At 47.3% G+C, this 13,805-nt stretch overlaps 1 protein-coding gene across 2 annotated transcripts in view; it reads left to right on the top strand.

The window, feature by feature from the left end:
* The window catches only part of ARNT2 (aryl hydrocarbon receptor nuclear translocator 2), a 210,886-nt gene that overhangs the window by 178,703 nt on the left and 18,378 nt on the right, over window positions 1-13,805 (top strand). For both annotated transcript variants that reach the window (XM_033189223.1, XM_033189224.1), the window contains exons 13-16: window positions 3,883-3,955; window positions 4,717-4,840; window positions 10,080-10,179; window positions 13,648-13,786. In XM_033189223.1, the coding sequence (XP_033045114.1) occupies window positions 3,883-3,955; window positions 4,717-4,840; window positions 10,080-10,179; window positions 13,648-13,786 (436 nt within the window). The remainder of the gene's footprint in view (window positions 1-3,882; window positions 3,956-4,716; window positions 4,841-10,079; window positions 10,180-13,647; window positions 13,787-13,805) is intronic.

The following is a 13,805-nucleotide window of genomic DNA, read 5'->3' as shown; positions in this document are numbered from 1 at the left end:
GGCTGAGACTGCCTGGTAGGAGATCACGTGCTTCTGCTTTTATCCTTTTCCTTTTATCTGGGCTCCCACACTGACATTAGGAGGCAGACTGTACTCTTCGATAGAATCTTGTTCGTCCTGAGGCGTCATCTTAACTCACCACACTGTAATTGCTTGCCTACGCGTGTCTTTCCCTGGAGACTGTCAGTTCCATGAGGGCAGGGATCTTGTGGGTTCTAAGTCGTTGGTCTGTCCCGGTGCCTGGCAATAGAGTTCCGTACGGTTCACTGAATGAATGACTCCTCTGGGCTGGACTCGAAACAGAATGTTCGCCAGGTCCTCCAATTGGGGTTCCCATCGAGGAGACCTTCCTTTATGGTGGGGACACACACACACCAGGGCCATCAGCACAGAAGGCATGGCCAGAGGAGGAAGTGGTGTTCAGATCATACATCTTTTGTAATGCTGAGAAAAAGACTTTAGAAACAGAATCCAACTTATTTTATGTTTCTCCAGGGGCAGAAGTTGTTCCCCAGATGAAAGTTATAGGGAGGTGCATTTGGGTTCTTTAGGGGTCATGCTTTTTATAAGTAGTTTTGTCTGCAAATGGAGCAGGCTGCCCCAAATGCAGTGAGCTCTCTAGCAGAGAAAGTCAAGCAGAGACTGACCAGTTGCCTGTCAAAAGAAATGATGTACCGGGGGTTGCTGTTATCAGAGGAGCTGTGGACCAGATCACTTGTGTGCATTTGTTTCTTAGGAGCTGAGAAGAGTCAGCAAATAGCAATGCATCTTTTATGTAATCCAGCCTACACTTGGAATGAGAAAATCTAGTCTTGCTCAGTCTTCACCACTTACCAGCCTGGTGGTTGTGTTTCTACCACACACAATTGGTACACCCTCTGCCTTGCCTGTTTGCCTGGGAGGAAGATTGAAGTTAACCATTGTGGAAAGAGCCAAATGGGATCCCTTGATCTCTGTTCTGGTTAAGTTTGGCCAGTGGAGGGACTGACTGGAGACAAAGGAACAAGAGCAGAAGAGGAAAAGGTATTAGGCAGCCTTGCTCACCACGGCTCTCACAGGTCTGATAGCTGCTCACTCCTTCTGTCCCTTTGGCCGTAGGGATGATGATGGCTTCCTGTTGTTGCTAGCCTAGGGGCTCTTCACCATCCTAGTATAACATCTATGAAAGCTTTTTCTTTCCCAAATGGGGCAGACAGCAAAGCACCTTGAAATCAGAAGTATCAGATCAGTACTTGGCTCCGTTCTGTGATAGCCCCTTGCCAGTTGGCCAACCTTGACAACCGCTTAACCTCTTTAAACTTCAGTTTCTTAACTTTAACATGAGAGTAAAGTAACCACTCTGAAAGTTTAGTGTGGGTATTGGATGAGATAATGTAAACACCTGTCCGTTTATGGCCATACCTGTTAAGTAGCCCCTTCCCTAAACCTTCTTTAATCATCCCTTTTGAGGGTGCCATCTATTTTCTGCAAACCTCTAGCATCTCTGGGCCTCAGTTTCCTCATGCGGAAAGGGAATTAAAAAAACAGAAAACCCACTTCCAAGGTGACTGTGAGCCTAAGGTGAGTTGGGATGAATGCAGGCATCTAGCAGGAGGCCGGGGCAAATGCACAGGGGCGGGTGCAGGTGTTACCCCTGCCTTCTGTCCACAGTCGCCAAACACACCACCTCTTCCTGGGTGGGGGCCTCCACATTCTCACCAAGCCTGTGCTTTTGCTGACAGTTACAATTTTGTTAGAGCTTTTGTTACAGTTTGTTTACAGTTTTGTTACAATGTTCTAGCCATGCATTCCTGGTGGTTCCTCCCCAGGAAGCTGGAGCACCTTCCACACCTGCCCCTCCCCACCAGCCACTTCCTCATCATAGATAACAAAGGCTTCCTTTCCCACTCTCCCCTCACTTCCTATCCACAGAATATCTAGCCAGCCCTCCTTGCATCCCAGACCCAGATGAAGGGAGGTGGCCTGTCTGCAGTTCCTCCAGGGGGTTCCCCACGACCCAGTCCGGGACACAGCCATGGGTGATAAAAGTGGGACCATGAACATGTCAGAGGAGACCCCCTGTGATCGTTCTTATTTCAAAATAGACACTGGAAGTAAACAACGGAAATCCATACATAACCTTCCTAATTAATGCAGACACTTGAGAGATTGTTTTTCTTGGTGTTAAATTTTGCTCAACCACATAATATTTGTGGCCATATTTGCAGCATGCATAATATATTGTGCTGCACTTGAACTTTTCCATACCTTTCATCATACCTTCCTGTGTTTCTAGACGATCTTCACAGTGGTTGCTGTCAGTGCTGTGGAATAGTCACTCAGGAAATGAATATGCAGGATTTACAAAGTCATTCCCGATTACTGCCAACTTTGCATGGGTAGCTCTTACTTCCTTCCACTGAATAATTTCCTTACTACAGACCAGCAGCAGGATGACCACCTGGGAGAGTGTGAAAGTGTGAGCAAGTCCACAGTCCCTCATCTGTGTCACCATAGTTTTCCGAAAAGGTCGTGCCATGAACACTTCCCCAACACCATGTGACCGTGGTAGTTTCAATGCAAAGCCACCATGTGAAACATATTTTTATTGACTTAGCAGTTGAAAAATTATACTTCAAAGGTGTTTTAATTTACATTTATTTTGATTATTTTAATGGCAAAATGTTTCCCTAACTTGCTTATTATATCTATTATATATATGTTATTATATGTACATATAGTACATATATATTTGTCCTTTTATTTATTTATTTATTTTGCTTGAATTGTCTGTTCATATGCTTTAAACTGATTGCTGGGCTGGGAGTAATGTCTGTTAGTAATTTGAATTGCATAGTACCACTAATAATTTTTTGCCTGTCCTTCTTAATGGTATTTACAATTGAAGAGGATCCGGTCATTTGCCCCATTTTTAGGCTCTGAGCTATAGAGTTCACTTTCTCTTGAAAACAACCCAGTTTTTAAACTTAAAGCCACCATTTCCTCCAGCAAATCTTTTTCTTTTCTTTTTTTTTTTTTTTGAGGCAGAGTCTCGCTCTGTCGCCCGGACTGGAGTGCAGTGGCCGGATCTCAGCTCACTGCAAGCTCCGCCTCCCGGGTTTACGCCATTCTCCTGCCTCAGCCTCCCGAGTAGCTGGGACTACAGGCGCCCGCCACCTCGCCCGGCTAGTTTTTGTATTTTTAGTAGAGACGGGGTTTCACTGTGTTAGCCAGGATGGTCTCGATCTCCTGACCTCGTGATCCGCCCGTCTCGGCCTCCCAAAGTGCTGGGATTACAGGCTTGAGCCACCGCGCCCGGCCGCAAATCTTTTTCTTCCCCAAATGGAGCAGGCAGCAAAGTCCCTTGGAGTCAGAAGTGTCAGGTCAGACCCTGGCTCTGTTCTGTCATAGCCATTTGCCAGTTGGCTGACCTTGACAACCACTTAACCTCTTTGAACTTCAGTTTCTTAATTTTAATATGAGGGTAGAATAACCACTGTGAAAGCATAGTGCGAGGATTGGATGAGATAATGTAAACACCCGCCCGTTTACGGCTGAGTGTTAGCGGAAGCCAACTGCTTCCTTCGGCATTAAACCCAACTGCTTTTCTGAATTTGCCTTAAAATATTTGTTCTGTGGTATCTTTTGACTCTGCATAAAATGAAGTCACACATCAAAATTGATTTCTTAAATAGTTGAGTGTGGTAGCCTAAACATGAAATGCAATGTCTGGAGTCTTGATTTAGGGCATTAAAAATAAAATAAAATAATTTAAAATGGAAAACAATGTAGAGATCCATCGGGCATCACCCACTCTGCCTCTGAGGTGTGGGGATCCTGGCTTAGCCCTATTGTCACCCTTCTGTTCTTCATGACCCTCTTTGTTGTCTTCTTGTTTCACAGGCAACTTCAGCAACAGCAGGCAGAATTAGAAGTGCACCAGAGAGATGGATTGTCATCATACGACTTATCCCAGGTGAGTTTCTGGAAAACCCTTTCCCTGTTGGAATTGTCTCCAGCCCAATGGACTGGGGGACTCAATTCAGCCCTGAGCTTGAGCCCCTCAGCCCAAAGGATTGCCCCTTCCACACGCTACAATGGAAAGAGCAGACCTACAGGTCCCCTGGGGGTCTGCTGCTGTCACTCCTCCCTACAGAACTGAGCCATGAAGAATGTGTGAGTACCAGGTGAAGAAACAGGGGCCATAGTCAACCCAAGGGCTGAAGGACATTTCTGAGGACCATGCATGAACTCTAGTATGAGTGTACTCAGAGACCAACAAGAGCAGCTTCTGATCCCCTTGGGCCCCCTGGCTTCTTGGCCATTTCCCTGCCACTGCCTGTGTCCCATTCTTCTTCAATGTGCCTCTTCCTGTCATGCTCTGAACCTCCCTCTTCACCGGCTCTGTCTCCTTTCCTTCTCCTATCTCCACATGATGTCCACTTTTCCTGATGTTTAGAGTAAGTTGATTGTTGTTCATTTCTCACTCTAAGAAAGTAATCAGTGTGACTCTGTTATCCTTCCTGTGACCTTCAGTTCACTGCCCCCAACCCCCTCACCGGCTGTTCTTGGCTTTCACATATAGAAAAGCTTCCCACCTGATAAAATGTTCCAGCCCCAAATGCCAGTGATTCCAGAGGGAGGGGCTCTGATGAAGGACAGCTGGTGGCTTCTGGGGACACACACTCTGTGCCTTACGCATGAGTTGCTCTTGTGTTTTATTTAATGTGCAAACAGGTCCCCGTCCCCAACCTATCAGCTGGTGTTCATGAGGCCGGGAAGTCCGTGGAAAAGGCGGATGCAATCTTCTCCCAGGAAAGAGATCCTCGGTTTGCTGAAATGTTTGCAGGAATCAGTGCATGTAAGTTTCCAAATGGCACTGAGGTTTTGAGAGTGTGGGGTTTACAGTTGCTTTCAGGCCATCTACAGACAGCTACTCTTAGTAAGAGGGGGCCACAGAAGGTGAGTTTAGAGTAACCATTGCAGGGTATAAAAATACATGAGTTGGAATGGATTCTCTCTACTCCTGGCCTTGCCTCTTGTATACCAGTTACCCAGGGTAACCAACCTGGGGTCTGGCATCTCATCATTAAAATTTGAGGAGTTGGAACAAATGAGCTCTATTGTTCCATTGTGCTGTTTAGTTTTGTTAAGCCAAAGACATGTCTCTGTAAAAAGTTGAAATTCAATCCCTAACACACAGAGGACCACATTTGAACATCAAAATACGCAGTAAAAAAGAAAAACAAAAATGATCCTCTATCCTACCACCTGAATATAACCATGTTTAACTTTTTAAAATATGTTTTTTCTATCTTTTTCTACACATATATATTCTTTTTTTTTACAGGAAATTGAGCTCACAGTAGCTTAGTTTTTTCACATGACAGTTTATTATGAACATATTTCCAGATTATTAGACAATCTTTTTTTGTCAGTTGTGTAGAGTTCACGTGATTAATCCTTTGTGGCAGTCATTAGGCTGTCTACCTATGTCAGCACTGCCATTAGAGGAGATGGTGCAGTTATAACTTAAGGCATCACATGGGGCCAGCAAGTCCAGCTGCCTCGCCCTCCCACTCAGATTATCACTGAGATTAACAAAATGTAAAATTTGGAAAGATCTTTGTTGGTTCCAAAATCAGAAAAAGGATTCTATTTTCATGTGGTCAAGGAATTTTCACAAGATACAACGGAGTCGGGATGAGTTGAAGGGAGAAACCAGTTGGCTTGTGAAGAGGAAACATGGGGAACTCCGTCACTGGAAGAGAAGCCCAATCCTATCCCCTTGGGGCTAACAAGCTGAAGACAGTGAGGCCCGAGGCGAGGACAGACAGGCCTGTGGAAGGTGGTGAGGGAGCACACCTCAGCCCTCCTGATGCCAGCATGTTGGTGGAAAGTCAGAGCCTCTGGGTGCTGGAGCTGCCTCCCGTTAGGGCAACAGGTGCCAGTACAGCACCAAGACCCATTGTCAACACACAACAAAAACCAGACCCCTCAGCACAACAGGGGAGCTCCCGGCTCTTGGTTCCCATGGCCACCCACCCACATCAGTATTTCCTCGACTTTTCTAGAGAAATATCATTTCATCCAGTAAGAAGAGACAACAGCACATCTAAAAGGTTTTTTTCTCTCCAGATAAGCCTGAAATATTTGACCAGAGACCCACAGCGTCCCAGAGAAATCCAAACATAGACACTTTCCCATCAAGTTAACAAAACAGAAAAAAAAAAAGACAGATAAGAAAAAAGAAGAGGGGGGAAGGGTCCAAGGGAAGGAACGAGAACAAATGTCCTCCTTTGGAAATGAATTTTTCTGATAAAGAGGAGAAGGTTCAGAGAATCTTCAGTATCTCTTCTCTAGGTGATTCTAGGCCATCCTGCATGTCTGAAAATGAGTTATTTGAGGTGGGGAAAGTGATGTTTAATAAATTGGATCAGTACAAAACAGGCTAATGTTGCAGAAATCCAAGTCAGTGAATTAGAAAGAAACACGAATTTTCCCAAAATACAAAAACTTAGGTTTTCCAAGTGAAAGAGGTCAATGAATACTAAACAAAGATTTCAAAGAAACTCACACCTACACATGATCTGTTGTATTTACTTTTTTAAATTTGAAGAAAGGAAGAAAAAATCCTGCAAATGTTGAGATTTAAAAAATTACCTTACCTACAAAGAGAAATCTTTTGTTAGCCTTCCCCAAGATATTAAATGCCAGAAGACTTAGGAAAGTGGCGGTGGTGGCACGGTGGGGGGCAGCGGGGGCAGGGTGGACACAGGAATAAATAGAGAGTTTGGAAGAATGTGTGACCCTGAAATTTTCCACCAGCCAAGCTGCTTTCCTATTTGGAGGACAACAGAAAGACGTTCACAAACATGCACTATCTACATATTCTGCTTGCAAAAAAACTACTTGTAAAATTGTACTTGTTTATGAAATGAATCAAAATATAGAACATGAGAACAGAAATGATAGGTTGGAAAAGCAGTAAGGATGAAAAACGAAACTAATAACACTGAAAATTAACGTAAAAATTATTAGAAGATACGAAAGACAGAAACAATAAATAAAACTTAGAGTCTAAAACCTCAAATCAAGAAATTTAAAGATTTCCTCACCAAAGATCCAGACTCATTTTGGAATGGGTGTAGTATTTATAAATAGGTACAGATTTATCATCAGTGAATATCAAGAATAATTAAATATGTTGACTCCCAATCAATAGCTCCTGAATAATATGCTGCCAAAATATGATATAACAAAAACAAACTGAAATTAATGATTTAACCTGAAAGAAGGGGTGGTGGAGATGCTCTGCAAACCCAAGAAGGAAAGTAGGGTCATCAGTGTCGCCAAAGAAAAATTCAAACTGTCCAGTGAGCAGAGAGGCTTAATTTATTCAGATACAAGATGTAACCTAAAATGAAGACACAGATGCCATAAGCATTGAAATATGTGAAAGCCAAAATAATTAGAATCACAGGAAGATGCTGATAAAGCCACATTATAGTGGAAGATCTCAGTAGGCCTTTCTCCATCTTTAACAGATCACATAGATCAAAATAATAAAATGGAGAAAAATATAGAAGACTGAAAACTAGAGTCAAATATCTTTAAATACAATTATATATAATATTATAATACATATTGTTATATATAATGTTATACCCTTCAAATGTCCTGGAGCAGTTACAAAGAAAATGTGTTTCTTATTTACCCAAACCACAAAAACCTTAAACACAGGAGGGAAAAAAATGGGTTGCATTAAGTTTATTATCTTATTTTTATTTATATTTTTATTTTGTTTGTTTGTAGTTTTGAGATGGTGTCTTGCTCTGTCACTCAAGCTGGAGTGCAGTGGCGTGATCTCAGCTCACTGCAACCTCCACCTCCCCGGTTCAAACGATTGTCCCTGCTTCAGCCTCCCGAGTAGCTGGGATTACGGGTGTGTGCCACCATGCCAAGCGAACTTTTGTAATTTTTAGTAGAGACAGGGTTTTGCCATGTTGGCCAGGCTGGTCTCAAACTTCTGACCGCAGGTGATCTGCCTGCCTTGGCCTCCCAAAGTGCTGGGATCACGGGTGTGAGCCACCGTGCCTGGCCTGCATTAAGTTTAGAGTCAAGAGAACTACCTAAGTCTACCTTCTTCCTGCAAGTTTGAGCCTTATCTCTCTCCCACACCAATCTTGCTCTTTATTCCCAAGATTCAAGATGTTATGATGAGGTTAAAAGTACATACCCAGGAGCCTGAGCTCCTTCCATCCTTTAAGGATTTCCCACTGTCTTACAACTGTCACTGCAGTGAACCATAAAAACTGCTCAGTGGCCCCTTTTTATTAAAGCCTCACAGAAGTTGTTTCCATGGGTGCGAGAGTCAGCATGTGGTCCCTGCAGCCTGGTCTCTGGGCCCCAAGCCCATGAGCCTGAATGTCCATCACCGCATCACTGCTCACAGCCACTCGGAGGGACCTACACACTCTGCCCCCAATCACCACCAGCAAGCCAGAGATGGGAGCAGATGTGGGGGCTGTCTAGGCACAAAATAATCACCATGTAACTAACCTTTATTTCCATTATTCCAGTATCTCTCTGTGGGCGAACATGTTAGGGACTGTAGGAATGAGACAGGTAGACATTTGAAGATTCTGGGGCACTGGGAGGGCATTTCAGAGAGCCCTGGGCACCCTCGATGACCGAAGGAGGGAGAACTGGAGCCTGCTGTCTAGCACCCTGCCACCATTCGTGTTCCCACTCCTGTTTCTCAAACCACGATGCAAAGCACCTTCTCCCTCGTGTAAGACCTAAACAGCCAGCTGGGTCTTGAGCCCGTTTCTTCAGCCATGTAGCTTTGGGTGAGCCTGTGGGTGAGCCAACTCTGCTCACCATTCTGTGGTGGCAGAAAATCATGCATTATTGCACCTCCTGGCCAGGAGCTGAGTGTTTTCAGTGTTAGAGGAGCTCAGTCTCTCAAAGAAACCTTAGTGGAAGGTCAAGGCACACGGGTCCGGGGCTGTTCCCTGGACATCACCGGCTGTGGCACCTGCTGGGCGAGGGTGGCAGGGGTAGCTGAGTTCCAGGGCAGTAGGAGAGCACTGGGCTTGCATTCATGCCCTGGGCCCTCCCTCGCTGGCTGGTGACTTCGGACAAGCCACACCTCACTTTTTTCATCTGTAACAAACAATAGCAAACTTTAGTTTCTGTTTGCTGTGTTATCAGGCACTGTCGTAAGCACTTAGGTTAACTCACTGAATTCCCCCTACAGCCCTCTGAGGAAGATACTTTTATTCTCGCCTTTTTTCTGTTGGGAAACTGAGGCAGGGGATGATTAAGTAACAGTCCAAGGTTGCACCTCTTACCTTGGAGCTAGGATTCAGACCCAGAGAGCTGAGATCAGAGCCCATCCTCTTCACTGTTACCCTGTGCTTCCTCATCCAGAACCAGAGGACTTGGAATCCCTACCCCACAGGGTTGAAAAGACTGGATAAAATAATGTCTGAGAAAGAAGTCTCATTAATTTTTTTTTTTTTTTGAGGCAGAGTCTTGCTCTGTCGCCCAGGCTAGAGTGCAGTGGCGTGATCTCAGCTCACTGCAGCCTCTGCCTCCTGGGCTCAAGCAATTCTCCTGCCTCAGCCTGCCGAGTAGCTGGAACTACAGATGGCTGCCACCACGCCTGGCTAATTTTTGTATTTTTAGTGGAGACAAGGTTTCACCATGTTGGCTAGGCTGGTTTTGCACTCCAGACCTCAAGTGATCTGCCTGCCTCAGCCTCCCAAAGTGCTGGGATTACAGGTGTGAGCCACCGCACTTGGCCTCATTCATTCTTTTAATCTTCCCCACTCTCCAAAAAAGCCTTGCCATCAAGCAGCCTGTGGCCTAGCCTAGGGGTCAAGAACAACAGCCTAGTGCCCTCATATGCCAGGGAGGCTCCAGGGGAGATGAGGAGGCAGAGGCAAGGCTGAGGAGATTGCATGCAGGTGGGCTGCCCCGACTCGCATCCTGCCATTCCTGCGCCCACCCCTGCACCTGTTCTTGGGGCAGCCTCCTCTGTGGTCTGCAGAGCAGGGAACCTTCGCGTGTGACTCCTGCTCTGCTTTTCCCAGCGGAGAAGAAGATGATGAGCTCAGCCTCTGCTGCAGGAACCCAGCAGATCTACTCCCAAGGAAGCCCATTTCCCTCCGGACACTCCGGGAAGGCCTTCAGGTATGTGCCAGTGAGGGGGACAATGGCTTGGGAAGATGCTCCCTCACCAAGAAAGTCCTGAGTTTCAGAGCACAGCTCTGTGGGCTGTAATCATGAGTTAGTGGTTACCGGCGCTCCAGCCTTGGGCTAAACTGAGGATTCTGGTGGCTCTGCTTCTGCTCTGTGAGCCCTCCATGAGTTGCCATAGATTCCTGGTGTCAGTTACTCTTTCTTGGATGTGAACAGCACCAGCCACTGTGTTCTGTAGCAGTGATTGCCAGCGAGAAGGGAGTGAGTTCCCTCTAGCCAGGACCCAAGTAAGCTGGAGCTGGGAACAGCTGACAAGGTAGCAGGAAGTATCCTGTCATCTGGTACCCAGAGGCTACAGCCAAATCCAAGGAAGACTGGACAGCTCAGCACATCATGTCTGAGCCTCATCCTAAAGGGCACTCCAGGCTTCAGGCAGGGTGTCCAACCTTCCCAAGGCTTGGTCTTAGCATCAAGGGCATCTGGTAGGTCATTGAGGAAGCCCTGACATCATCACTGGAGGCAAGGCTTGGCTCCACTGACTTCTGGGGAGACAGAAGCATAAACTGGGAAGAACAGTCAGAGAAGCAGCTGGCAGCTCTTGGGGAGGGTGTGTGGGCACTCACCTGTGCCTACCGGCCACCCTAAGTTCCTCATGCCCAGCAGGACAGGGCTCCTCCAGCAAGGTTAGCCAGAGCCTAAGCAGAGCTTCCAGATGTAGGCAGAGACCAGGAGGGTAGGTGGGGCTGGCCACTCAGAGAGAGGGCCCTGCCAAGTGACTGCCCTAGACACAAGGAATGAGGATCTTGCTTCCACACTGGTTCGTGGACAGAACTCCTGGAGACAGATTAGCAACACTGCAGTGGCTCTGGCCATGCCTGCAGCTGAGTCTCGCTGAATTGCACACTGCTCTGAGGCTCTGAGGAGCTCTGGCTGCAGGCAGGGGCTCTGGTCTGGGGACAGCAGACAAGATGGCAGTCCTCTGTGAGCAGTACCTAACCATCATCACTGCAGGTCATGCGGCTCTGCTGAGCAATAGTCAAGCCCTCCAGACTTCTCTTGGCGGCTGAGTTACTCAGCTACTCAGCATGCATTGATCTTGGTCTATGCCAAGCCCTGTGCCAGCCCTGCCCGGGTGCTCATGTTCATTGGGTCCTTGTGACACTTGCTGCTTGTCCTTCACTCTGGACAAAGGGGATCAGGGAGGGTACAGCAGCAGGAGGCAAGGAGGGGGCAGTTCAAAGGCAAGAGGATAGCCCAAGGTGGCATGGCCAGAGAAGGTCTGGCGGACTCTTCAGCTAGGTCTGAAAGCAAAAGTCAGGTTCTGCCTCCTGACCAGGGCAGTGGTGCAAGGGCCTGAGGAGTGTGCTGAGTGAAGCCTCGGAGGAGGCATTGTTGAAGGAGGCCTCACTAATGGGAGAAACAGAGGATGACCACGTTGTTCTATGACAGTGGCCTCACCCAGGCTCTGCACCTCAAACACTGGACTGTCTGCCCTGAGCCCTGTATGCAGCCGCAGCCGTGGGAGCCATGTGAGGAGGAGGACATCGTCACTGATGGCCTTTGGGAGGAGAGTGAAGCTGCAGACAGTGCCCGGGGCAGACAGTGCCAACATGAGGCGCACAGCCTGGGTGAGGCCATTGTCATAGAACCAAAAATGTAGGGTGCACAGGGCAGTGATGAGTGATGGGGAAGGAAAAGCAGGCTTGGGGCAGCTGGCAGTGGGGAAGGAATCCAGGGAGTGTCCGAACACCTGTGCAGAGCCTGGCATAGAAAAGGCAATTGCTGAGTACTAGTCTGTAAAATGAATGAATAAATGACTGAGTTAATTAAAGGATGCCTGTTGGGGCCAAAGCCTGTGGAATGTGCAGAATTTCCTATATATCAGAAGGGTCTGAACTGGTTTGGGTTGGGGTAGGCTGTGGGATGAAGGACTCTGGGGCCCAATACAGCCATAGGGAACCCTGGGCCTCTTGCAGAATGGTGTTGCTGGCACCTGAAGTACATCCTCACCCGCAGTCCTCCCGCTCTGGTCCCGCCAGTTTTGGTCCCTGCCTGTCCATACCAAGGCAGGCAGCTGTAGCTCAGAGGCCCCCAGGGAGGACTGTGCACAAGGGCTGGCTCTTTGCCCCAAGAAGCCCATCCCTTTCAGTCAAGGTGCCTTTCCGAGGGCTTCTACGCTATAGCGGCCCTCATCAATCAGTGTTTTGGGGAGGACACCAAGGGCTTAGGGTCTGTGGGAGAGGGCCCTACTAGACCATAGTGACCAGAAAATGTCCTCTGAAGCAATACTTCCATCAGGAAGGAGAATGGGAAAGAAGCCCTTATGTTAAATGAGAAATTGATTGTACAAAGATGGGAATGATATCCCCTTTATATAAGTGACTGAACTTGTTTTACAATGATCATTGCAAGAATGTCTCTGACATTCTTGGTTTCTCCCTATTTTAAAAGGGATCAAATAGCATAGGAAACTTATTAGAATAGAATAGTAAAATTTTACCCAGTCTCTACTGATCTCTAGCCTGCTTTTCTTTTAACATGGAGCTGAAAATCCACCTCTACCAAAAGCCTTCTGTGATGAGCCCCATTCTGCCCTACTTGACTGATTCATGGGCACCCAGTGCACTGCCCTGCATGCTGAGCTAGTCCCAGGGAGGCAGGACGAGGGGCCTGAAACAAAGTAAAAGTCTGCCCCCAGCCTTTTAGTCTTTGATGAGCTTCTCATGTAATCGACATAGCCCGGAAAATCTCCTGGAAGAAGCACCTGGTGATACATACAGACAGTGCCTGCCAAGGAGCTAAGCAGGGTCAGAGATTTAGCCTGCAAAGGACATGCAGAGAGCACAGCACACAGCAGGGACCTAATAAAGATGAATTGAGTTAAGTCGAAGGCTTAACTCGAAGGCTGAACTGAAGGCGGGAGGGATAAACTCGGGGTAGCAGGACTAGGCCCCATCCAGCAGGTTTTCATTGAGAAGCTTTTCTTTTCATTTAAAACTGACAGCCTGCAGCCTATTTCCTGAATCCTTAAGCCTCATAGGTGCCCCAAAGGAACAAATTAACCAGAGCACAGAAGAGTGAGTGAACACCGGGACTGATTTTTATTCTAAGAAGCTTCTCTCTTTGTGGGATCCAAATCATCTGTTGAGAGCAGAGGATGTACAGGCGTAGGATAGGGGCCGAGGAGTGTGTGGGAGACCCTGGGGAGGATGAGGAGAGGAAGTACCAGACTACCAGACATGGCAGGACTACTCAGCAGTGTGGAGAAAGCCCTGAAGGGAGAGGAGGACAGCCAAGGGGCTTTGAGGCTCGTGATGTGTTAGTCATTTTCTCGAGTGACATGCTGCATGGAGAGAGAGCCAGGAAGGTGGCCCAGGGTGGATTGTGTGGTTGGCTGGGCGGGTAGACTCATGCAAACCAGGTGTGTCCTCAGGATAAATGCATTTTCCTATTTTCTAGCTCTTCAGTGGTTCATGTGCCTGGAGTGAATGACATTCAGTCCTCCTCTTCCACCGGCCAGAACATGTCCCAAATCTCCCGGCAGCTAAACCAGAGTCAGGTGGCGTGGACAGGGAGTCGTCCGCCCTTTCCAGGACAGGTATGGGTGTCTGCAAGAG

The sequence above is a fragment of the Trachypithecus francoisi genome, unplaced genomic scaffold (assembly GCF_009764315.1).
Source record: "Trachypithecus francoisi isolate TF-2019V2 unplaced genomic scaffold, Tfra_2.0 Lachesis_group3, whole genome shotgun sequence".
NCBI classification, from domain to species: Eukaryota; Metazoa; Chordata; class Mammalia; order Primates; family Cercopithecidae; genus Trachypithecus; species Trachypithecus francoisi.
The sequence above is the reverse complement of the archived record's forward strand: the minus strand, read 5'-3'. Positions and strand labels throughout refer to the sequence as shown.